General features: G+C 47.4%; 1 protein-coding gene across 2 annotated transcripts in view; it reads left to right on the forward strand.

The window, feature by feature from the left end:
* The window catches only part of LOC142582632 (cell adhesion molecule 3-like), a 174526-nt gene that overhangs the window by 86191 nt on the left and 63732 nt on the right, over positions 1-24603 (forward strand). For both annotated transcript variants that reach the window (XM_075692542.1, XM_075692543.1), the window contains exon 2: positions 21283-21369. In XM_075692542.1, coding sequence (XP_075548657.1) covers positions 21363-21369 — 7 coding nt within the window. In that variant the 5' untranslated portion in view covers positions 21283-21362. The remainder of the gene's footprint in view (positions 1-21282; positions 21370-24603) is intronic.

Raw genomic sequence — 24603 nt, forward strand, 5'->3', positions numbered from 1 at the left:
CAATGCAGATGCGTCGAGTTACTTTACTATATTGTGTTCCACTCAGCGGCAAGGCAAGGGTCTTGTTGGCCTCGCTTTCTGCTGCGTGCTACAGCGGCAGGTGCGTTTCAGCCGCATCCGTGTCGCGCGAGAGCGTCACCGACACACCAGCTCTGGAAGCGGCCGGCCCGAATCCTCGAGAGTATTAGCGTCATCGCCTGCATAATTTTCCACGCGGCCTGCGGCCCATGAGTGCCCCCCTGTGATGCATTATGCAGCACTCCGTATTCGGAGCCCGCAAGCGGTTCCTCGTGATCGGTGGCGTCGGCAGCTGCTGCATCTGCTTCGCCACTGGCGCTCGTGTAGAGTGGTGGCGCAGTGTTCGGTGGCCATTAAATTGCACTTTAAGGTCAACTCACACCCGTCCCCAGTGCAATACAACGCTCCGTTCACGCTTTGGGCTAGAAGGGCCTTCCGCTCCGTCGCCCTTACTTCTCTAGGCTAGTCTACCTCGACAGACGATGCCTGCTTCGAGGCGTGCAAAACGCGAGTGGACAGCGACACGCAAGCGGCGGTGACATACGGGCGCACCACGCTTGCCTCTCTGCCAGTGCAGATGACATTTTGGCACGCCGCGGTCATCCTTGGTCACGGCAGTTCCGATCAGTCTTTAGGCGGAAGCGCGCGAACCGCTTCGTAACGCATGGGATTCCGGTCACGCCAGAGCGTTTTAGTGGGCTCAACTCGGAGTATAGCGTAATTTGCGTACGTTTGCTTTCACGCCAAAAGTAGCCAAGTGAGAAGAGTTGTGTGGGAACCCTAGGAGGTAAAAATTAATCCGGATCACCCTTCCCCCTTCCCGCCTACGGCGTGCCTCATAATCGGATGGTGGTTTTGGCTCGCAAAACAGCAGAATTTTTTTTTTAGGAGTTCTGTGTGCAACAATTCTTCTCCTTATTGTTTGTTTCGGTGCCTGCATGCGTGGGAACGGGTGTGAGTGCGCGACGAAAGAAATGTATGTGAAGCTGCGCCGCCAAACAATTGAAAAGTTAGCTAAGAATTGACAGTTTCTGTAGTACTATGCAGTACTATACTATACTATACTATATTATACTATACTATACTACACTATACTATACTATCCACTATGCCAATTATGATACGCATAACTTTATACACACAAAAATGCCGAGATTATTATGACGACGGTCCTCGCGTTTTAAAAAAGTAATTTAGTTGATTTGGTTTGTGTCCTTTACAGCAATAACTTGCAACTCCAAAAATGCATTTGAGCAGCAGGCCAAGCACTTACTTGAGCAAAAGAAACCGGGCAGAGCATCTTTGTTCTTAGATTTTACCATGAAACGAGAGACGCTAGTACGCAAGACAAGGGAGCTGGTTACCCCATATTGTTACTCTTTATTAAACCAAGGTGCATATAAGAACGTTAATTTACTGTGTAGAAAATACTGTACTGCACTGCATAGAAAAGGTTTGAAATATATGTCTAAGCAGATTATCTCTAAGCCGACAAAGTTTACATAAGAAAGCAAGTAAAACATAGACGATGATCGAATTTGGCGCGTATATAGGGTGAAGTCGTCAGTGCAGGATCCCGCAAGTAACGTAACCAGGTCTGTGCTCAACTATATTTATCTCATAGCATAAAACAGTAGAGACCGCTAAGATGTTGAACACGATTGTCTCTGCCATTTAATGTCGGTGGAAATGGGGAGACATTCACTGTGGCAGTCGTTATTGCACGTCGAAATGCATAAACGAGAGAGTCTTTTTGTGGTTGGCTTGCTTGCAGTAATATGAATAAATCTTTCATCTAGATTCAAAAAGTAACATTTATTCGTTTCATGGGGATGGATATGTAAAATAAAGCTCCTTACGCTCGATTAAAACTTAGTTTGAGCACTGAAGACTGAAGGGTCGACCTGCGACCATCAGAGCACATGTGCACACACGTCGCAGATGGTGTTTCAGTCGCATCTGCGGGCCCGCCGTCTTAGGTACACGGAAATGCTCGACCCAAAGAGGCACCACGCAGGGAGTGAATTGGAAACTAATTACGAACTCGTTAGGGTGGTCTCGCAGTCTGTCATTTGGAGAGCTTCGAGTTAGCATTCACTCTTGCCCAGATAAATGTGATCTAGACGAGGCATTCGCGTTGTCTGCGTTCTATGCAAAATTGCACTGCGTGCCCATTTTCTGAGCGCATACACTTCGTAATACATTGAACTTGGAAACAGGTGGATGTCGATTGTGATTCGGTGCCTATTTATGATTGATTGTTTCTTTATTTGTCCATTTGCCACGTCACTCTAGCGTCCTTGAAGCGTTCATTTCTTATTTTTTTTTACTTGATATTAAACGAGCCAGAGGGCTGATGTGTACCGGGCTTAAAACTTTTCAGCGCGAAAAGTAACATGAAAATTTAAGAGATATCTCCTGAACTGTAATACACGACAAGTACCGGCTTCGAAAGGTGGGCAAGCAAACTAAGAGCAAGGATGAAGCCGACAACGATGGGCTTCTTTACAGCACGGTCTTGGACAAATATGTGACTTGAGCTTTCATTTCAGAATATTTTTTTTAAAGAAAGAAAACTAAAGTTCTGTCAGGAAACAACACAGCGATAATGTGACGATACCCATTTCCAGCGCCAGACGGCACTTCTTCAATGGTAGAAACGCATACCTCATCAATGTGGTCACGCTCAAGTAGTGCGGCCGAGTTTTATGTCAAGCTGTTGAAAGGAGCAGAAAAAAAAATTATTTGCGGAATCTCGCTAGATGCCTCAAGTTGACAGCAACTTGTGCAGTGTTAGTGGCAGAAATGCAGTAACAACTTTCAGTGGCTTACCATGGCATCTTGGTTATGTTAATGCATTTTGGCTGCGCACGAAAGCTCGTTTACAGCATAAATATTCATTACAAGCTCAAGGACTCCTGCTCCGCTGCTGACCTTTCTTTCTTTTTATTCTTTATGTGCACCTGGTAGCTTTTTTCGTATTTTCTTGACTGAAACTTTCAGAGGGATTTACTGATTGCAAGGTCAGCTTTCCTACAAGACGGATTGCCGCATTAAATCTAGCCTAGGAAGTGTTAATTCAACGCTGATACTGATATTTTCCAGTTGAGGTCACTGAGCCTTTTCTTTTTCTCCTGTAACTAAAGTTTTCCATCGCCAACAGATGCGTACATTTTGTTTACTTGAATGGCATGTAGCGCGTAGATGTGGCATACGCGATGAAACTATACGTCACACAATCGTGTTCTGGCACGTGCGGTTCACACTTAGATTTTCACTCTAAGAACAACCTGTGTTGCCATTAGGAAGGCAAATGGCAAATGTACCGTAGCTCGCTTGCGGGTAGAGAAAATAATCTACTCTTAATAAGCCTGCTTCACGTTGCACTGGTGCCGTATTTTGTGGCACCTGCCTTTTGTAGCAATGACTCAGATACGTACCATTGTGTTTTGCAATTGCAATAACCTTGAACGCCCAAGCCTGCTCGCTTATCGTGACATTTTAGTAGGCGTACGAGTGGAGTGCATGAACGGACATAGCACTCCGGAGCGCTTGTATTTCGTATCCCCAGAACCGCGCAGTGCAGCCAACGCTAAGCATTGTGTTAGCCAATCATTTACGAGGGCGGACTGCGTCTTTCAGAAGAGGGAGGATCACTCGCCCCCTATGCGCTAATAATCCTCCCGTGACGTAGTATTTCGACGCAGTATTTCGACGCAGTATTTCGACGCAGTATTTCGACGCAGTATTCATAGACGATCAGAGACGAACAATGGAGTAGCCGGTCGTCTGGTCATCCTTTAAGGTTCGCCCAGGTGATCTGTAGCTTTTGCTACGCTGCACAGAACTGCTGAGTTAGAATGTAGTTCTCTGTACATACTTCTCTCCTATAGAGCATTATCATATACGGTGGGGCCGCCCGACGCTTGCCATTAGCCAGACAGAAAGCACACAATTCTCTATAGGAAGGATCGACGAGAGCAGGACGCTTTAACTGACGCGTTTACGACGTCATAAATATAAATTGACTACTGATAAATACAGATGCGAGAAATCTCGGCGTGACGTCCAGCCGCATCGATAATAAAGACAAACCAACTCAGGAGCGGGTCGGCACGCCTAAACTGTGCGCATTACTCTTAGTGTATTTGGATGACGCTTCCATATGCGGGGGGACGACAGCCATAAATTTCCGCTCCTCCGAATGCGCGGAAACGCAGGCCGCGTCCACAATTTTTCGCATGCCGACATTGATGGGTGGCATCGTCCTCGCATGGGGTAAATGATGCTTTTAGTGGATTACTCACTTGGCTATCGTTATCTCTCATCCCCTTCTCTACAGTGTCATGCTAGCCCATATATTCAAGTCCATGAGGTCGCCCTCAATAGCATCCCGCGTGCCAGTGATATCACGCCAAATTTTCGCGTCGTATGTTCATGAAATACGACTGCATTGTCGTTCCGTGGCTTCAGTGATTCAGCGGTTGGGATGTAATGTCCCATATCGGGAGCTCGAGTGTGAGAATTTGGGGCATGAGAGATTTTATATATATATATATATATATATATATATATATATATATATATATATATATATATATATATATATATATATATATATATATATATATAAAGTGCTCGGAGGCACGTGCAATGTATGTGCTCGCATGTTACCGCTTTAACCAACACAAAGTTCAAGGGCACTAGTCAGTGATACAAGCAAACCAGTAAAGAAATGAGATAACAGCAAAATAGCTCCCAATTTCAGGTTTCAAGGAGGCACTTGCGATTGTGTTGCTAACGTGATCGTGTTGCACTTGCAATCACCTTCCCATTGTGTTTGAGCACATGAATTTGCGATGGGCTTTTGCCTGACAGGTAGGAAAAAAATAGCAAGCCCATGAAAACACCCCCATAGCTAATACCACAACTTTACTGCCTGAGCGCGGTTTCTTTGCCGACATCATCGATCACCTTAATAGCCATGACCTGATCCCGGTGCAAAGCCTGTGCATGCAGCCACTCCCCGCGAGTCACCTTAGGCCCGCACTTATATTGATAAAAAAAAGAAACGAATAGTCAACAGACGCAGGTGCTATCTTTTTATGTTTCTATGCCTTCCTCTTCTAAGCGTTATAGACACGTTTGTGACTAGTGATAGCAGACGACGCTTGCGGCGTGTGTGTCTCGCGCCTTGGCGCGGAGAAAACAACTAAGATCGGCATCGAGCTCGCGCTCGCAAGGGAGGCTCGAGGAATAAAGACGAAGGGTCAGGCAGTCCCTTCCTGGTCCTCGCTGCGTCTGGATACGTCTTATGCCGTCCCGGTACTCGTAGAAACCGACCGCCACAACGGCACGTCACATTTGGTGCCCAACGTTTCAGAACTGTTACTTCGGTCAGTAGCGAGTTCTCTTGAAGCTTACTCACCCCACTTACACTTAAGACGTCACCTTCTTCTAAGTAATGTGTGTGTGTGTGTGTGTGTGTGTAAGTGTGTGTGTGTGTGTGTGTGTGCGTGTGCGTGTGCGTGCGCGCGCAATGGTAACGCGAACAATGGTAAGTAAAATGATTTACTTAATTGCAACGTATTCCCGACGTATTTTAGGCTTGGCGTAGAACGGCGTGAGCACGCTCATTTGAAGCGACGTGTTTATTATTATGAATGATAAGAGTTACAAACATTGCCTCACAAAACGTGTAAAACTGCACAAAATGACTTTAATGAAATGCATCTCCCACTCCTCGAGCTTCGCCTAATGCATCCAACCAAGCTGTTACAACCTTGGGAGTGGCAGGGGATATAATGTGACATATCCTTTTTTAGAAGTAACCAAACACGCACCAGAGATCGAAATCCGAATTAATTTTCTAGAACTCCAGCACAAGCACTCCTGCGCAGAGTTCTACACATACGCTTCGAAGCCAAAGGCCGGGGTGTCCTATGGTGCCGTCGGCACATCCTTCTCAGAATTCGATGTACCGCGTCCGGAAACAAGTATCTTTACGGCTGAGGCCTACGCATTACTGTCTGCTGTGAAGCATATAAGAAAATCAAAACTTCAGAAATCAGCGATATATACAGACTCCCTAAGCGTCGTGAAGGCCTTGATGTCACTCTATACTTACAAAAATCCAGTACTTAATGAACTCTATTCCCTCTTGTGTAAAGCGTACATATCTAACCAGCATATCATTATATGCTGTGTGCGTGGGCATAGGAGCATCGAGGGTAACGGTCTGGCAAACGAGATGGCCCCGCCAATCGCATCGCAAGCTGTTAACCCTACCGCTGATGGGCCTGTCACAGATCTGAGGCCTTTCTTACGAAAAAAAACTGCGAAACCACTGGCAACGCATGTGGGACGCGGAAACAAATAACAAGCTCCATCTGATAAAGCCACAGTTAGCATTCTGGCCCTCTGCCACAAAATCGCGACGAACAGATGTCCTATTCTGTCGTCTCAGAATAGGACACACATTTGGCGCCCATAATTTTCTACTCACTGGGAGTGAGCCTCCAACCTGTGGTAGATGCGGGGAGAGGCTGACCGTACTCCACGTCCTCCTGAAGTGTCGGGAAGCCGAATCTGAGAGAAAGAGACATTTTTCCTTAGCATACCGGCAGCACATTCCTCTTCATGCTGCAATGTTTCTCGGTCCAGAACCGCTTTTTAATACGAACACAGTCCTAGGTTTCCTCAGAGATGTAATCTTACAAAATATTAGTGCCATACATTCGTAGCGCTTCCTCTCTTTAGAGGATGCCGCTGGGATAGTCGTACTGTAGAGCACATGCCTCCGGGCCCTTGAGTTTCAAGGGCTCTGGTGAGGCAGTTGTGCTGTAGCTAATTTTTGCATTTTAAATGTTCTGTATATCGTATCATTCTTCCGCAATGCAGTGTAAGGCTCATAGTACTGATCATTAGTCATCACCATAATCTTATTGCACGTAGATTTTAGTCACTTTACAGCGACTATTTTTTAGGCCCCTTTACAGCCACGTCACATCAACTTCACAGAACTCATCATTCCACCGCGAAATCACTAACGCTGTCTAGGCGCTCTTTGGCCATACCTGGCCCTTGCGCCACTAAACAACACACATTCATTCATTAAATGTGCCTGTATTATTCTGCGCATGCATGACAAAAGATATATATGTTAAACATTTCCCGCTAGTAAAATTATGTGTAGCCCTTGTCTTTGTCGTCCCTTCCTGTGCGCGTTGTCTTTTTGTCGCGCTAATTGTCCTAATAAAAATGCAAGATCAACTTGCCCAACAAATAATTCTTCTTGAGGACCAAAAATTTAGATTATTTATTTATTCATATTACCCTACAGGCCCCAGAGGGATACTGAGTATAGGGTATTGCGATAGAATAACAACATCAAAAGCATAAGATGACAAGAAGCGGGAAATGTGATGCTATAAAATAAACAATTTTTACTGCGTGTCGACGGATGTTCAGTCAATACCACTGAAAACAAATAAACAAGGACATCACCGCTAACAATGCGATGTCACGTGCTGAAAAGGTACATAATTTTACTGTGATGTAGCGATAGCGAAGGCATGCTGATACATTTTTCGCCACTTTGATGAATGGCGAAGGCATCAAAATTTTTTCGTTCGTATTGTTCAAGGTATCTACCTGAAGCTGCGCACTCAGCGAGCTTTGGTTTACAGTTACATTTATTGCAGTGTTCGACTTTACAAAGACGCTGCTTTTGAGAGCATGGTAACTGTAACGTCCGCTTTAGAGCGGTAGTCAAATTCAGAGCTGTATGAATCGCTGACTTCGTCTTCTCAATTCAAAAGCATTAATATACGCTTAGAACCATCGTAAACCATGCGTTCGCTTTGGAATCACAGCATTAGGATGCGCAAAGTACAGGTTTAAATTGTAATGAAGTCAGTAGCATTCAGCCGCGGTTAACATAAACCTGCACCGCGCGTGTTATCAAGCGATGGGGAGCTGTCACTGCCAGCCCATGCTTTCTGTATCAAAATGCAACAGCCTTCAGAAGGGGAGCAGCGAAAAACTTCATAATTGCATCAGGATACCCAAAAGGAAGATCCACTCCTCAGCCTCTCTTTAACAACTGGTAATTTTGTGTGCCTTCAGGTTTTTTACTGAATGTGCAGGCCACTGGGAACAGCATCTTTCCGTATGTTCCAATATAATATACGAAACTTCACCTCATAACCATGCCTCACCTACTCCATTGCTTTATTTTTATTTCATTCAGATTGTCTTTCAAAACCTGTTTTTAACGCCATCTCCTACTTCTCTCACTACATCCTGATTAGATGCGCATTCGTTTTTCTTGGCCTCCCGCCAAGTAAGATGATGCCCTTCCGGTGTTTAAGCGCCTGGTCTTCTTAGAAAGTCATTAAGAAGCGTTTGACAGTGCACTGAGGTTGTCTTTATTGTTCGCAGTTCGCTTCGCCGAAGAAAACGAAAAAGCATATGAGAAGGAGAGAGAGAGAGAGAGAGTTTGACAGGGTCCCGTCAGGCGAGACATTGGGAGGCAGCCGCGTCGGGCAAACTGCTCGTTAGCGAGCGAACTCTCTATGCTAGCGGGGAGGGTAAGCGAAAGCCGGATCGCGTGTACGTACGCATGTACACGCACTTCTCGCTCCCCTCCACGCGGCAACGCTGCTCCATGTGGTGCGCTATCGTCACCACGGCTCCCGTTAAAGCCCTGAGGGACAGCGTGGCGCACGTCTCCTGACACGCGATTTCTCCCTAACGACACTATTACTCCTGCAGCCTCAGAGAGGGACATGCAGAAAAGATCCGTGTATGGAGAGCTGTGAACGCTATATGCGGGCCTTGAGCCCCTGTGACCGCTGATGTGATGTATCTTGAAGCTCGTGCACTTTAAGGCTATGGCTGTCGGCAATAGTTGATGTGCCTACACGCGTGCGCTATATAGGCGTGGTCCAAGCACCAGTTGCATGTAGCTATAACTGCAGTTGTTGCAATGCAAATCTTAGAGACTGTTTGCTGAGCTGGCCAGATTTGTCAAAGATGTAAGAGGCGCCGTCCAGGAACGTATCGCAAGTATTTTCTGGAACGAGCTCATGTAAGCTTAACTTATATGGGTTTGAGTCGGGCTGGTATTAAGGACAATCTGAGTGAAAAACTGTTTAATGTAGCTGTTAAACAAACTGCGCACGTTAGCTCATGTGCAGAGCCTGCAGCTGTCAACACATCAGGAAAATTTCGGTTACAAATGAATACAAGGCTGGCTCATTGAGATACGTAGAAAAAAAAAGAAAAAAACAGATAGGATCATTCTTTTTTTTTCTTTCATTTTTTAACTACTTGTGTCCATTGGGTCCCATAACTATCACTGGAAGCACTGGCGCTGCAATCATTCTTGCCTCGAAAGTTGAATCCCGTGATATCGCTTCGACGCAGTTATCGCTGTACACGCGGGGATATTATCCCGCTACTTAGGAGGTTTGTATTATATTAAGTGTTCATAAATGTTGGTCCTTCACGTTGGCTATTACTGACCGCCTTAATAGAACGACTCTGGAATACTGCAGCTACCCACCCTCACAGTATTTACCGAGTTTCAATGCACTTCCTGAAGTAATCATTCGACTGGGTCCTTCGCACACTGTGGCTTTTGGGTGTTAAAAAGAAATCGCTCGGTGCCTTGTAGACGCTCGCTATATATAGTTCGCACATTGCGGAATATATCTAGCCGAGGCTGGGATTCGTTTTTGCTTTTGTTGGGTTATGGGTTTAGAATGCAGCGACAAGGCTTGCTTTATACAAAATAAACTGGTCAGAGGTTTATGTGACAGGCATTAAGAGTTAAATATCCCTCCTCGGAGTTTTGACATCAGCAAGTTAACTTGTTGTGAAACGTTGTTTGCGTTCAATACGTGGCCCGATTATACATTTGGTCATGGCGTTTACCATATCGAAAAAAGTATTTGAAGCATTTGTTTTTTTTTTATAAGTAGCGCATATAAATGCGTCCTTGACTACTGCATAGTACTGAAGAGAGATAAAATTGCGCTAATTTCACAGTACGAAACCAAAATATGACCATTACCCACTTCGTAGTTTCGCGCTGCTTTCTTTTGTTCTCTTCAGGTGCGCCCTACGCTTAAAATCAATGAATGAACTCTGGGGCGTTGTGTTCCAAACCCACGATTTTATTATGAGGAACACCGTATAGTGGAGGGACTCCGGATTGATTCTGACCACCAGGGCAGTTTTAATGTGCCCCCAGGCACGGGACATGGGGTTTTTGCATTTAGCCCCCATCGATACGTGGCCGGCGCGGCCGGCATTTGATTCCGCGACCTCGTGTGTATCGCAACAACAAAGCCGCTAAGCCAGCGCGGCGGGTGCCCTACGCTTAGTACAGTTAGTTCTAAAGAGAGAGAGAGAGAGAAGGGAAGAAGGAAAGGCAGGGAGGTTAACCAGACTGAGTCCAGTTTGCTACACTACACGTGGGGAGGGGAATGGGGAGTGAAAGAGATATAGAGAGAAAACATGAGTCTATAGTGCACTACAGTTAGTTCTAGCAAGGTTCATTGTCTATGTTATCGGGCAGTGTGGCGCATGCGAACTTGACACGACTATACGCGTCACGATGCGCTTCTTATGCAGGTTGTTAAATGCGCGCGCGGATCCCGAAGGTCTTGCATTGTACGGGGGATTAAGATTTAAAAAGATGCTCCAGAGATTTATCCTCCATGAAGATTGCTGGTAAGTTAGGGAAGATGTTTGCAGCGTAATATTATGCAGGTATATAATAGAGTCGCATATCTCATGGCGCGCAGACATCCAAAGATAACCATCTGACTGAACAAAACGATGCGATACTGGCCTGTGCGCACGTTGTCCGCGAGAAAGAAAATGAAATAAAACGAAATAAGAAACACCGGACGTCGGCCACCAGATCCCTTCACGTGTTCAAACGAGATATGTCGCGGTGCCACGGACACGAATATTTCTCACGTATGTCTGGCTTCCCCTATTCTGCAGCTTCGCTCTTGCGAATGGAAGCTGTTAGTAATTACGTGTACTATTGACATTATTATTTACACGCGCTTTAAAATTTCGCACCGGGGTTCGACGACCGTTAGACTTCTGTGAAAGCTACCCTGTTTTTTTGTTTCTGCGATAGTACGCAAAGCAAATTGTAGCCCAAGTTGCCACTGACTGCGTATAAAACAGCGTATAAAGCGTTAACATCGAAACAAAGAAGAAGCGCTGTTGGTTAAAATTACTGCAACTAACCAGACATCCATGGCAGTACGACGTAAAACGAAGCACGCGGTGGTGCTGAAGCAGACGCTCTGGCACGTGAACGCCATTAAGGCGATGGCGGCTGGCGGCGCATTAGTTGCATTAGTTGCCCTCGCCCGCAAGTGCGCGCATGGCCATGAACTGATAATTTTTATTTCCAATAGGTTTCTGGCGCCTTCAGCACCATGCTGTCTCGCATTCGGCTACACAGTACACGATATGAAAGCATTTTATGCCTGAGAGATTGGGCGATGCAGTCACGTGTATAATAGATAGGACTTACGAACTTATTCCATGCACGAACACGTGAAAATGGCACAAGGAGTGGAAAATGCGTGGCTTCGTAAAGAGCTGTGTGTATCACAGAGCAAATAGGGATAGCCGATATTCTAGTTGACATTAATAGAGAAAAATTAAGCTGGACGCACTAGGCAATGCCTAGATTAGGTAACCGGCTGACTGTTAGGCTTACGTATTGGGTGCCAAGGGAAGGAAGGCGCATTCGAGGGCGGCAGAAAATTAGATGGAGTGGTAAAATTAGAAAATTTGTAGGCACAAGTTCGAATCAGCTAGCGCAAGACAGGGGTAATTGGAGATCGCTGCGAGAGTCCTTCGTCTTGGGGGACAGTGGACAAAAAAATAGGCTAATCACGATGATGATGATGATGATGATGATGATGAAATGGTGGAGCGTATGATGCGTTGATGTCTCCTTCCATTCCAAGGTGTAACAGCTGGGCTCATACGACACTCTCACATCACTGCTTCCTACTTTCTCCTAATAATTACGAGTCACTCCTCTGTTCCCTCTCATCTTGCCCCATACGTGTGTTAGGTGCTTTGCGCACTGCGAGAGCAGCGCAATCATGGCCGCTCATGAATTCGCCGCTGGCTCATCCCACAAAAGCAGGGGACATTATTATGCATTGCTTTACTGTAAGTAATCACACTATAGTTCGATACTTCGGCTAGCGAAGAGTTTACGGGCAAATGGCGTTGGGGAAACTGCTAATTGCTCGCTATCGTTAATCTCGCCGCGCACGTTGACTAATGCTTCTTAACGAAATATGACTCGGTCATCATCAGTACATCGACGATGCGAAACTTCTTCAAAGCCCTACGCTTTAATTACCGTGCATATGCGCTGTTTACTTGAACTATGTGGCGTAAGGCTAATTAGTTCGCAGAAGATCGTGTTCGCTAAAAGGCCACGTATGACAAAACAAAGCAAAATAGGTAGCTACAACGTCGAGCGTATAATGTTCGGGTTCCTTTTTTTTTTTTTACGCCCAACTTGGTACACATTGCAGTGACTGCGAGAACAAAGGAACGAGCAAACCAACCATGTAATTTTCGTCCATAAGCTTTACCTCGCTTAAAGTAGTACGAAACAACACGAGCTAGGCGCACTATTCTTCCTTAAAGTGTAGAGTAACCACATGTGTTTCCTTCCTTTTCTATTCGTGCAACGTGAAACGCGAGGCAAAATATCGCCTCCAATTACTGAACGCCAAAAAACCTATGCTCCTAATTAACGTGCCTAACTGCGGCAACCAACCTTTTCTTTTTCATTTCCGCATCAGGGTGTTTCGAAACTGTTGGAATTAGGAAACCTGGAAACCGTTGCGTTATTTAGCCCAAAGAGAAGAGCACAGTTCAGCGAAATCTCCAGAACAAAAAGTATAGAACCTACTGAACGCGACACATACTGCTTTCGACTCCTCTCTCTTCTTTTTGCGTGTCTATTCTCCTCGCTTCGCTTCGTACGTCCACAAATTATGTATAATATGAAGTTTCTTTCCCTTCTTCACATTGCTGCTAGATCAGATGTAGTTTTGAAAACGGAAAGAGAAAGAATTTTCCCGCTTGGCTGAGTGCTGTTCTTCATCGTTATCAACAAAGAACAGGCTGCGAAATAGGGTGCAAGCACTGAGCGTATGAGCGAACTATTAATGCCCTTTTACTTAGCAAAATCATTTTGCGCATACAGAGAAACAAGAAAAATCGTATAGCTCTCTTTTTACTTAGATTATCTTTTATTTCCCCTATTTCAATAGGTCTACAGTCCTCTGTGCCTGTGAGTACGAAGAATGCGTGATTTTTCCGTGTTCGGGATTTTGCCGATAATATGCACAATCTCATGAACGTTAGAGAGAGGCGCCAGACGGGATAACGCGAATGCGATAAAAGGTAGCCCCGTGACATCCATGTGTATTCAGGGGTTTATTTTGTTATTTTATTCATGAGTGAGACATTGTCTTAGGAGAATGCACATAAATTATATCCATTGCAGATGAACACTACAAGTTGATGGCTAACAAAGTTAATGAAGCACTCGTTGTGAAATTCCCTAGACGAATCAAGACGAATAACATGTTTCTTTCTTTTCAGTCGAGGCTCGTGGAAATAAAGAAGGAGGTGCAGATCGAGGCGGGGACGAAGCAAACGATTGCGTTTCTGTATATTCTTTCTTATTATTCAAGACGTTCTGTGGCAGAAATCAAATCAAAGCAATTAGTCATTAGTTGAAAATCACATATCGAGAGCAGTTAGAGAGACAGATAGAGAGGGAAGCCAGCGATGTTAACCAGAAGCAAATCTCGGGAACAAAAGGCATCACGTGCCTCACATGGCCCCCAACCCCTCTTTATAGAGTATCAGCAGCATATGGCAAAAAATTTGCACCTGTCGCATATTTACAACGTATCTGTAATATGCGACGCATGAACATTAACAGTGACAACACTATAGCTTCAGATTTCAAACAATGCTTAAATTTACATACATACATACATACATACATACATACATACATACATACATACATACATACATACATACATACACACACACACACATACATACATACATACATACATACATACATACATACATACATACATACATACATACATACATACATACATACATACATACATACATACATACATACATACATACATACATACATTGTTGCGTTTCGCCTGCGACACGTGGTTTTGCCGGCGCGACTGCGGCGGGGCGGCGGACATTTTGGCCCGATCGTCGTCGCCGCAACACTCATCGCCAGGTGTTTCCAGGCGCGACTGCGGCGATGCGACCGCCTAGGGATCATCCTCGCATTCCAGTCATTGTGCCCGAAACAGGCGATGCCAAAGCAGGGATCTCATTCCAGTCATTGTGCCCGAAACAGGCGATGCCAAAGCAGGGATCTCGTTCCAGTCATTATGCCCGAAACAGGCGATGCCAAAGCAGGGACCATCCTCTCATTACAGTCATTGTGTCCGACCGGCAGCGCCACGACAGGGTGCTACGAGATCGTGCTCGACATGGTGCTACGGCATCGCTACGACAGTGTGCGTCACCATTAGCCCATTGTACATTCACGTGCTCGTCTTTTGAGGGGTTCCTTCTTGCCCTCAACTGCGAGAGTATAAAAACAGCTGCCCCCGGACGCCAAAAGGAGGGCTCCGATTTCTTCTGTTGAGTGAAGTGCTCTCCCGTCTCTCTACTACGGTCAAACCTGACCGCCAACTCTTTGCGATGTTAAAATAAACACGTTGTTTCGTTGTTACCAGTCGACTCATGCTTTGCCGGGACCTTCGGATGCTTCCAGTTGTACCCCAGGCCGCCAGGCCAACGCTACCCTTGGGGCTTGCGACCCAGGTACAACCACGGGCGTCAGCGCCGAGTTCCCAACAGATCGTACCAGCAGTCCGGATCCAAACATCTGGTTGCCAGCGGTGAGATCGCCTCCGACTTCAAACAACTGTCTGCCAGCGGTGAGATCGCGACAACGGAGGCCAGCAGCGAAGAGATGCAGTTGACTGTATGCTGAGCAGCTCAACGACGATCCGGGAGCAGTGCAACGAGCCCTGTGTGACGACTGGTTGCCTGCAGCGGAACGACTGCGCGGAATTCCTGCCTGCGAGGTTTGGTGAGTGCGGGACTTTCTTCTTCTGAGCTTTGCCAGGCTTTTTGTTAGTGTCAGAAACAGAGCTGGTAATTGTGGTTGTCGTTGCTGCCGGGTTAGTTGCGGCAAGACAATAGTAAGCAGTAGAGAAAGCAGCATTCAGAGCAGCCATGGATTTGAAGTCGTTGCGCAAACCGAAATTGTTGGAGCTTGCAAGAGAGTTGGGTCTGGATGTCTCGGACAAACTCAGAAAACCAGAACTGATAAAGGCTATTCTTGAGTTAGAGGCTGAGGATGACGAGCTGTCGGAATGTCTTGAGACCATTGAAGAGAGGGAGACTGCAAAAAGAGAAGAGCGTGAACGTAAAGAACAGAAAGAAAAAGAAGAGCGTGAACGTAAAGAACAGAAAGAGCGAGAGCAACAAGAGCGTGACCGTCAACACGCTTTGGAAATGAAGCGTATTGAGGTAGAGATGGAACGCGCTCGTAATGGAAGTCAGGCACACGGTGCAGGAGAACGCGTATTGTTCAAAATGACTGACCTGATGCGGCCGTTTAAGCTTGGAGAGGACATTGGTTTGTTCCTGGTTAACTTTGAGCGAACGTGCGAGAAGCAGGGGTTCTCTCGGGAAACGTGGCCACAGCGCTTGCTCACTTTGTTACCCGGCGACGCGGCCGACGTAGTCGCTCGCTTGGATAGAGAGGAGGCAGAGGATTTCGACAAAGTAAAATCGAGTCTGCTAAAAAAGTACCGGCTGTCTGCGGAGGCGTTCCGTCGGAAGTTTCGGGAAAATGAGAAAGGCAGAAGTGAGTCATATACAGAGTTTGCGTATAGGCTTATGTCGAACATGCAGGAGTGGCTCAAAGAAGAGAAAGCGTTTGGTGACCACGATAATGTTCTGCAGTGTTTCGGGCTAGAACAGTTTTATAGTCGGTTACCTGAGAACGTGCGATACTGGGTCTTGGATAGGCCAGACGTGAGTACGGTGGCTAGAGCCGCTGAGCTAGCCGAGGAGTTTGTGACGCGTCGAGCTCGCGGAGCTAAGGACGGTCAAAAGGGTGAATTTGGCTCGAAGTTTGAGAGGCCGAAGTTCACACCCATGAGAGCAAAGGGGAACACGCGTAGTGCGGATGCGAGTGGAAGCAGTGCGACCGAACCTAAGGAGACGGCGGCAGCCGAAGCCGAACGCAGAAAGCGGTTCGAGATGAGGCGAGCGGGCGTTTGTTATACGTGCCAGAAGCCGGGTCACTTTTCGGCGCAGTGTCCGGAAACAACACCAAAAGTTGTGTTTTTTTCAATAGGCAGCACTGACGAGAACATGAAGCTTCTCGAGCCTTACATGCGAGACCTCCTCGTGAACGGGAAAGAGTGCCGAGTGCTTCGCGATTCCGCAGCTACGATGGATGTAGTTCACCCATCTTACGTAGAACCCCATATGTTCACGGGCGAGTGCGCGTGGATCAAGCAAGCCGTGGAAGCTCATAGCGTGTGTCTGCCAGTAGCAAAGGTGCTTATTGAAGGACCTTTCGGAACGCTTGAGACGGAGGCGGCAGTGTCATCTATGCTGCCACCCCAGTACCCGTACCTATTTTCAAACAGGTCCGATCACCTCCTGCGCGAGAAGGGGCTTTTGTTTGGTGAAGCTAGTGTCCAGGCCTTAACCAGATCGAAGGTTCGGGAGCTCGCTGCAAAGGCGGTAGTTGCGGGGCCGACGTTATCAAACAACGAAAAAGGGTCAGAGGCGCAGCAAGCTGATATTCAGAGCACGCCCGAACTGAATAAACTTGAGTCTGTAACGTTAAAGGCGCCAGATACTGGAGAGGAAACGCCCGACGCGGGAAAGTTAGAAGAGCTATCTACTGATTTGCTCATCGCGCCTACGTCAGACGGACTTGATAGGTTGCTAAAAGTCAGCCGGACGGCTTTGATAGCCGAGCAAAAAAAGGATGGCAGCCTGGAAAACGTGCGCTGCAATGTCAAAGAAGGTATCGCCAGGAAAAATGCGCGTTTTGTGGAAAGAGGTGGAGTCCTGTACCGGAAGTATCTAGACCGACGAGGAGTGGAGTTCGATCAGCTGATCGTGCCTCAATGCTATCGTCAGGATCTGTTGCGCTTGTCACACGGGGGTTCGTGGTCCGGACACCTAGGAGTTAAGAAAACTAAGGACCGTCTCTTGCAAGAGTACTATTGGCCAGGGTGTTTTCGGGACGCAGACCATTTCGTGAGGACATGTGACACTTGTCAGCGGGTGGGCAAACCAGGGGACAAATCGAGGGCGCCGTTGAAATTGGTACCTATCATTACGGAGCCTTTTAGACGGCTCGTTATTGATACAGTGGGACCTCTGCCGGTAACAGCCACGGGGTACAGACACATTTTGACTGTGATCTGCCCAGCGACAAAGTTCCCTGAAGCAGTGCCGCTTAAAGAACTCAGCTCAGTTGAGATAGTTAATGCACTACTGTCCATATTTGCGCGAGTTGGTTTCCCTGCGGAAATCCAATCAGATCAGGGCACAGTGTTTACTAGCGCTTTGACGACAACTTTTCTCGAAAGGTGTGGGGTAAAGCTGCTACACAGCTCAGTGTACCACCCACAGTCGAATTCCGTTGAGAAGCTCCACTCCGTCATGAAGCGCGTGTTGAGAGCCTTGTGTTTTGAACATCAAACTGACTGGGAGCTGTGTCTGCCTGGGGTGATGTTTGCTTTAAGGACCGCGCCGCATGCGGCTACGGGGTTTTCGCCAGCTGAACTGGTGTACGGTCGCTCGCTTCGATCTCCGCTTCGCATGCTTCGAGAATCATGGGAAGGTAGGGGCGACGACCCAGTCGTGGTGGAGTACGTACTTAAGCTCCTCGAACGCTTAAGAAGGGCACAGGAGTTGTCAGGTGAAGCAATGACAAAGGCCCAGCAGAGGGCCAAGGTTTATTATGATCGGACAGCCAGGGCCCGTCGTTTTGAGGTTGGCGATGAGGTCATGATATTGCGCACATCGCTAAACAACAAACTAGACGTGCAGTGGGAGGGCCCAGCACGAATTGTTCAGAAACTGTCGGACGTTAACTACGTGGTAAGTCTGCCAGGAAAGCGGAAAGCACAGCAAGTTTACCACTGTAATCTGCTCAAACCTTATAGACAAAGGGAAGCAGTGGTGTGCATGATGGTAAACGTTCCTGAAGAGCTTCCGGTCGAGCTTCCAGGACTAGGCTCAGTGACGAACAGGGAAGACACCGGTCAAGTCATTAGTGACCTTATCAGTAAAGCACCGCTGTCGCCCGAGCAGAAAACCGAACTACACCAGCTATTACAAGAGTTTCAAGGTCTGTTCTCTGAGAGGCCTGGTAGGACTTCTGTACTTACTCATGATATAGAACTTGCCTCCACAGAGCCAGTACGATCCAAGGCGTATCGGGTGTCACCCCGCCAGAGCGATATTATGGAGGCTGAGGTAAAGAAAATGCTACAGCTCGGTGTTATTGAGGCAGGTGAGAGTGATTATACCTCCCCTTTGATTTTAGTTGAGGTACCGGGCAAGGAACCTCGTCCTTGCGTCGACTACCGCAGGCTTAATTCCATCACTAAGGATCAAATTTATCCGATCCCTAACATCGAGGAGCGCCTTGAGAAAGTTAGTAGCGCTCAGTTTATTTCCACCCTAGATCTTGTCAGGGGTTATTGGCAGGTTCCACTTACAGAAGAGGCTAGTAGGTATGCGGCGTTCATTTCACCAATGGGAACATTCCGTCCTAAAGTGTTGAGTTTTGGTTTGAAGAACGCGCCATACTGTTTTTCAAGTCTCATGGATAAAGTGTTGCGGGGACAGCAAGAATTCGCTTTACCGTATCTAGACGACGTAGCGATATTCTCCGCATCCTGGTCTGAGCATATGACACACTTGCGGGCAGTGCTAACCCGCCTGCGCGAAGCGGGCTTGACAGTCAAGGCTCCTAAGTGCCAGATAGCACAGGCCGAGGTTGTCTACCTCGGTCACGTGATTGGTCAGGGTCGTCGCCGCCCCTCTGAAATAAAAGTGGCCGCTGTGCGAGACTTTCCGCAACCGCGCACCAAGACCGATATTCGGTCGTTCTTGGGTGTCGCCGGCTACTATCAGAGGTACATCCCTAGGTACTCTGATATCGCGGCTCCCCTGACGGATGCTCTAAGAAAGACAGAGCCTCAAACAGTCGTCTGGGACGAGACCAAGGAAAGAGCTTTTAGCGCCCTAAAGAGTGCCCTAACAAGCCAGCCTGTGCTACGATCGCCAGACTATACAAAAGGGTTCATTGTTCAGTGCGATGCTAGTGAGCGAGGCATGGGCGTTGTACTGTGCCAACGGGAAAATGGAGAAGTAGAACACCCCGTCCTGTATGCTAGTCGTAAGCTGACCAGTCGTGAGCAGGCGTATAGCGCCACCGAGAAAGAGTGTGCATGTCTCGTGTGGGCCGTTCAGAAATTGTCATGCTATCTAGCCGGCTCGAGGTTTATCATTGAGACGGATCACTGCCCTCTCCAATGGCTGCAGACCATCTCTCCCAAAAATGGCCGCCTCCTGCGCTGGAGCCTCGCTTTACAACAATATTCCTTTGAGGTGCGTTACAAAAAGGGGAGTCTCAACGGTAACGCCGATGGCTTAAGTCGAAGCCCCTAACGTAGGAATCAGCCTCAAAATTGTTTGTTACTGATGTTTTTCTTCCTGAGGCAGGATTTTTTTTTAACATATTGCTTTTGTTTAGTGTTTCAAAGTGATGATATGCTTTCTAGTGCAATTTTTCAATTTGTGGACGCGTTCTGAGTGATGCTAGACTACTGTAAGGAACTAGGCAGTGGTATAAAAAGGGGAAAGAGCCTGGCAGGGCTTAGTGAGGGTTGTGCCGTGCTTGCTGACTGAGCGGTTGAGTTTCAGCGTAGTTCTAACGCTTGCCGGGAACGAGAACAAAAATGTGAACTCTCCCGAAGTCACTTTGCAGTGTCCCGTGCGAACCTGAACGAGAGAACGAGGCCTTCTCTGTGCGCTGCGCTCAAGAAACGTCGAGGGACGCCCGACTTCGGTTATGAGCATCATCGAGCGACATCCCTCCGGACAGCGGATGCAGTCCCCTGTCCATCGGGATCTCCTTCCCCCGGCGGGGCGGTCTGTTGCGTTTCGCCTGCGACACGTGGTTTTGCCGGCGCGACTGCGGCGGGGCGGCGGACATTTTGGCCCGATCGTCGTCGCCGCAACACTCATCGCCAGGTGTTTCCAGGCGCGACTGCGGCGATGCGACCGCCTAGGGATCATCCTCGCATTCCAGTCATTGTGCCCGAAACAGGCGATGCCAAAGCAGGGATCTCATTCCAGTCATTGTGCCCGAAACAGGCGATGCCAAAGCAGGGATCTCGTTCCAGTCATTATGCCCGAAACAGGCGATGCCAAAGCAGGGACCATCCTCTCATTACAGTCATTGTGTCCGACCGGCAGCGCCACGACAGGGTGCTACGAGATCGTGCTCGACATGGTGCTACGGCATCGCTACGACAGTGTGCGTCACCATTAGCCCATTGTACATTCACGTGCTCGTCTTTTGAGGGGTTCCTTCTTGCCCTCAACTGCGAGAGTATAAAAACAGCTGCCCCCGGACGCCAAAAGGAGGGCTCCGATTTCTTCTGTTGAGTGAAGTGCTCTCCCGTCTCTCTACTACGGTCAAACCTGACCGCCAACTCTTTGCGATGTTAAAATAAACACGTTGTTTCGTTGTTACCAGTCGACTCATGCTTTGCCGGGACCTTCGGATGCTTCCAGTTGTACCCCAGGCCGCCAGGCCAACGCTACCCTTGGGGCTTGCGACCCAGGTACAACCACGGGCGTCAGCGCCGAGTTCCCAACAGATCGTACCAGCAGTCCGGATCCAAACAACATACATACATACATACATACATACATACATACATACATACATACATACATACATACATACATACATACATACATACATACATACATACATACATACATACATACATAATCAGATTGCAGTTAACTTCTGTATGTGCTCGTGTTCTAAAAGGGCTTTTTCTATCTCGTTTTCAGGAGATGTATAAAGGCTGCAATCTTGCTGATGCACCGGCAGTAATCACTTGAAGCGCCCAAGCCAACTTGACTGCAAGGAGATGAAACGTGAGTCATAATTACACTTGCCCTTTATTCGTATCGGAAAAGGATGCGAACGCACTACGTTATCAAAAAATGAATTTAGTCTGTTAAGCTCACCATTGTTGTTCTTTTATGTCACAGTGTTTCAGTTTCGCGAGCAGGTGTGCCAACTTCTTCGACTAATTCATCTAGTTTACGCGTTTTCTTTACGCTGTTTTAAAGGTCGATAAGTCAGATCTAAAAAGCCCACCCTCAACTAACAGAATCGTCTGCGTCCGCACAAAGAGGACTTGTACCATAAAAGGAGAATACACGTAGTTAGAATGAGAGAGAGAGAGAGAGAACACGTAGTTAGAATGAATTAATGTAACAGTAAGGGTACTGATGCGTTTTCACCGGAATCCCTTTGGCAGCCCAATGCTGTCGGAGATGTTGTAGCGAAATAGTCAGATTGCGCGCAATCTCATTAGGTAGAATTCTTTCGTTACAAAATCTGCGACAATGTCAGGCATTACATTTACCGGCAAAGTGTTTAAGGTGATCTGAGCCTACTGTACCTCCCTCTTTTTTTTTCTATCAGCGTTCTGAAAACAGGACAGCCTGCGCGAAGAGAGCAGGAAATCGCCTTTAAAAAACTGAGGCGATGTTCCTTAGTCCGGCATCTAAGGTGCGCTACGAAATGTGCGCGCTTTCATTACTTTTGTCCCGTGTGTTTCCCGTGTTTAGTTTTTAATGCGAAAACATTATATGGCTAATGAAGCGGAAAATCCACTGGGGTGGCCGGAGATGTTACAAAAAAGTCACGCAGTCACAGAGACCCGTTCGTGCCGCTTCACGTGCGTCGGACGACGTCTTGTTCCACAGCTGGCTCCGATGCCGCTCATCATGCCAGTGTTCCCATCCTGTCCCTTCCTCTGCGAATGCAATGACGGCACTGACCGATTGCCAGTCGGTGCGGTGATTTCGGTGAGTTGGTGAGTTCTGTCGTGCGCTGCGATGGACGAACCTTCGACTTGGACTTCTCAGTCAGTATAGTTGCGCCCGGCTCCTTTAGACCTGCACGCAAGTATGCAAACGAGGCCGAGGCACGTGATGCGAGAAATACTACAAGGCAAGGTTGAAACAATATCATTATGTTTCGTAAAGCGATTCGTCGTCGGGAAGGCGCCGCCATGATTTCGCATTCATATGCGTGGGAATACCAAAGTGCCCTTGGCGTTTTCTTTCCTCAGGTGGGAGGGCAGCATTTGCTTAATAATTTCGAAATAACACGTCAAACAAGGATAACAAATCTTACGAGGGCTGAAACCGACGTATTAGTTATATATCCGTTCATTATCCCCTCCTCAAAATGGACAGACGCTGTCCCTTGTGCTCTTCTATGCGCAACGTCCTCGTGGAAACACAGGAGATAGAAACCAAATACAATAAGCACCTGCAAGGTGCTCGACACGTGCCAGAACATCGTAGCCCATTTAATGACCGTTCCTCTTCACGCTCGAATATAAATCGCGGCCAGTCGAAAATACCGGAAGTCCTGCCCCGAGGCGATCTCGGTGGGAAGCTCGCGTCTTCAGGCTACGTGACTTGTTCTACGCAGGCGTGCTGACGCTGGCATGTCTGGCTTCCCTGTTGAAGAGTGTACTTCATCTCAAGAGAGGCAGCCTAGTTCTCTCATTGAAAGAAAGCCCGCGAGAAAAGGCGGTGGGGGGGGGGGGGACGTATGCTCCATTTAAAATGGAGATGGCATAGTGTAGAGGTGGAGCGCCACTCAAGCGGTCTTGGTTCATTGAAATGTTCGTCGTCGGCTCGAGCTTGACGATTCGCGCTCAATTATTCTCCGTTTCCCGGGAGCGCACAGACCCAGCCGAAAGCTACCCGCGCACTTTAAATTCGCTGCGTACTGTGGCGAAAGTGGCCCGTGAAGTAGCACGACTGCAATTAGTGTGACGAATGATGCAGAGAGGTGGGAATGGGAATGACGCTCAGCGTGCAGGAAAACAAAAAAATGCGAGAACACGTGTGTATTGAGGAGATGCCGGAACGGATACAGCATGCACGTGAAGCTCAACGGGTTGCCCTCTCGAAGCCATTGTAAGAAGCGTGTTGAAGACATCACGCGTCTAAAAAAGGAAAGACAGCTTTGCACACATGTGCAAGTCTGTCTCGCTAATGTTATTTTTCTCTTCCTTCAATATCTGTTTGTTTGCAACGTCTCTGTACTGAAAGCCTCGAGGCATGATAGACGTGTGGCGAAGACTTAGTGTCTACAATAGCTTGGTCAGCATAAAGATGATCATCAGCCTATCTAAACTTAAGGCCAGTCAGTTTAAGTTTACTATACACATCAGACATCGCAATCACCAGAATGATAGCACAAACTCACCACTTATCACAGAGCAACTAATTCTCGCTTATTTTTGTGAAGATCACATATTCAATGCGCTCTTATTTTAATTGCTGGCGAGAAGTGTTTTGGGTGCGATACGGCTTACGGGACATTTTTTTTCGAAGTCATGTGAGTGATTAGGCCCCTGGTGAGAGCGCGTGCGCTTTGTTTTCATCACGGCACACTAAAACTGCTCTTTACTATGCGGACATATTTGCTACTGGTACTGCGCCTTCACGTAACGTTATAAGGCTTCAAACCCGCCACTCAGCTATATGCAACTGCTTACCTGTGAGCTGAGTTCTGTTTTAATGTTCACCCGTTTTCGCACGTAGGATAATATAGAGCAAGCGATCGTAATTGAAGCCCACTTTGTTGTGCCGTCATTTCGCACAGTTATATGGAAGCCGTAACAGTCAGCCTGAAGGTTGCCCTTGCAGCACAATTTCGAAACAAAAAAATTTTCGTATGCAGACGCCCGACGTCGTGCGGCTAAGAAAGCCTGACGATCGAAATTCATTTCGAAGGCAGCAAGCGGTAGCAGTGCTTCTTTAAGCTGTTGCTGTAGGTCGATGGCCTTGTGCGAAGCAGCCTATTCCTACGGGCGGCCTAACACCAAAATGAATGCTCAGATATTTTTGTCACCTGGATGTATCCGCAATGTCTTTCGAATACATGTTCGCGAGTCCATGTACCCAAAACAAACTGGTGGCAGTATGCGGCGACAGTGACCGACTGTCATTGTATGTCTACGCTCCTTTCTTTCTTTATCTCTACTTTGTTATCACTTTACCTCCCCCTCCCCTCTCTCCCCAGCGTAGGGTAGCAAACCGAATCTTCCTCTCTGGTTAACCTCCCTACCTTCCCCC

Source organism: Dermacentor variabilis, chromosome 5 (assembly GCF_050947875.1).
Source record: "Dermacentor variabilis isolate Ectoservices chromosome 5, ASM5094787v1, whole genome shotgun sequence".
In the NCBI taxonomy this organism is placed as follows: Eukaryota; Metazoa; Arthropoda; class Arachnida; order Ixodida; family Ixodidae; genus Dermacentor; species Dermacentor variabilis.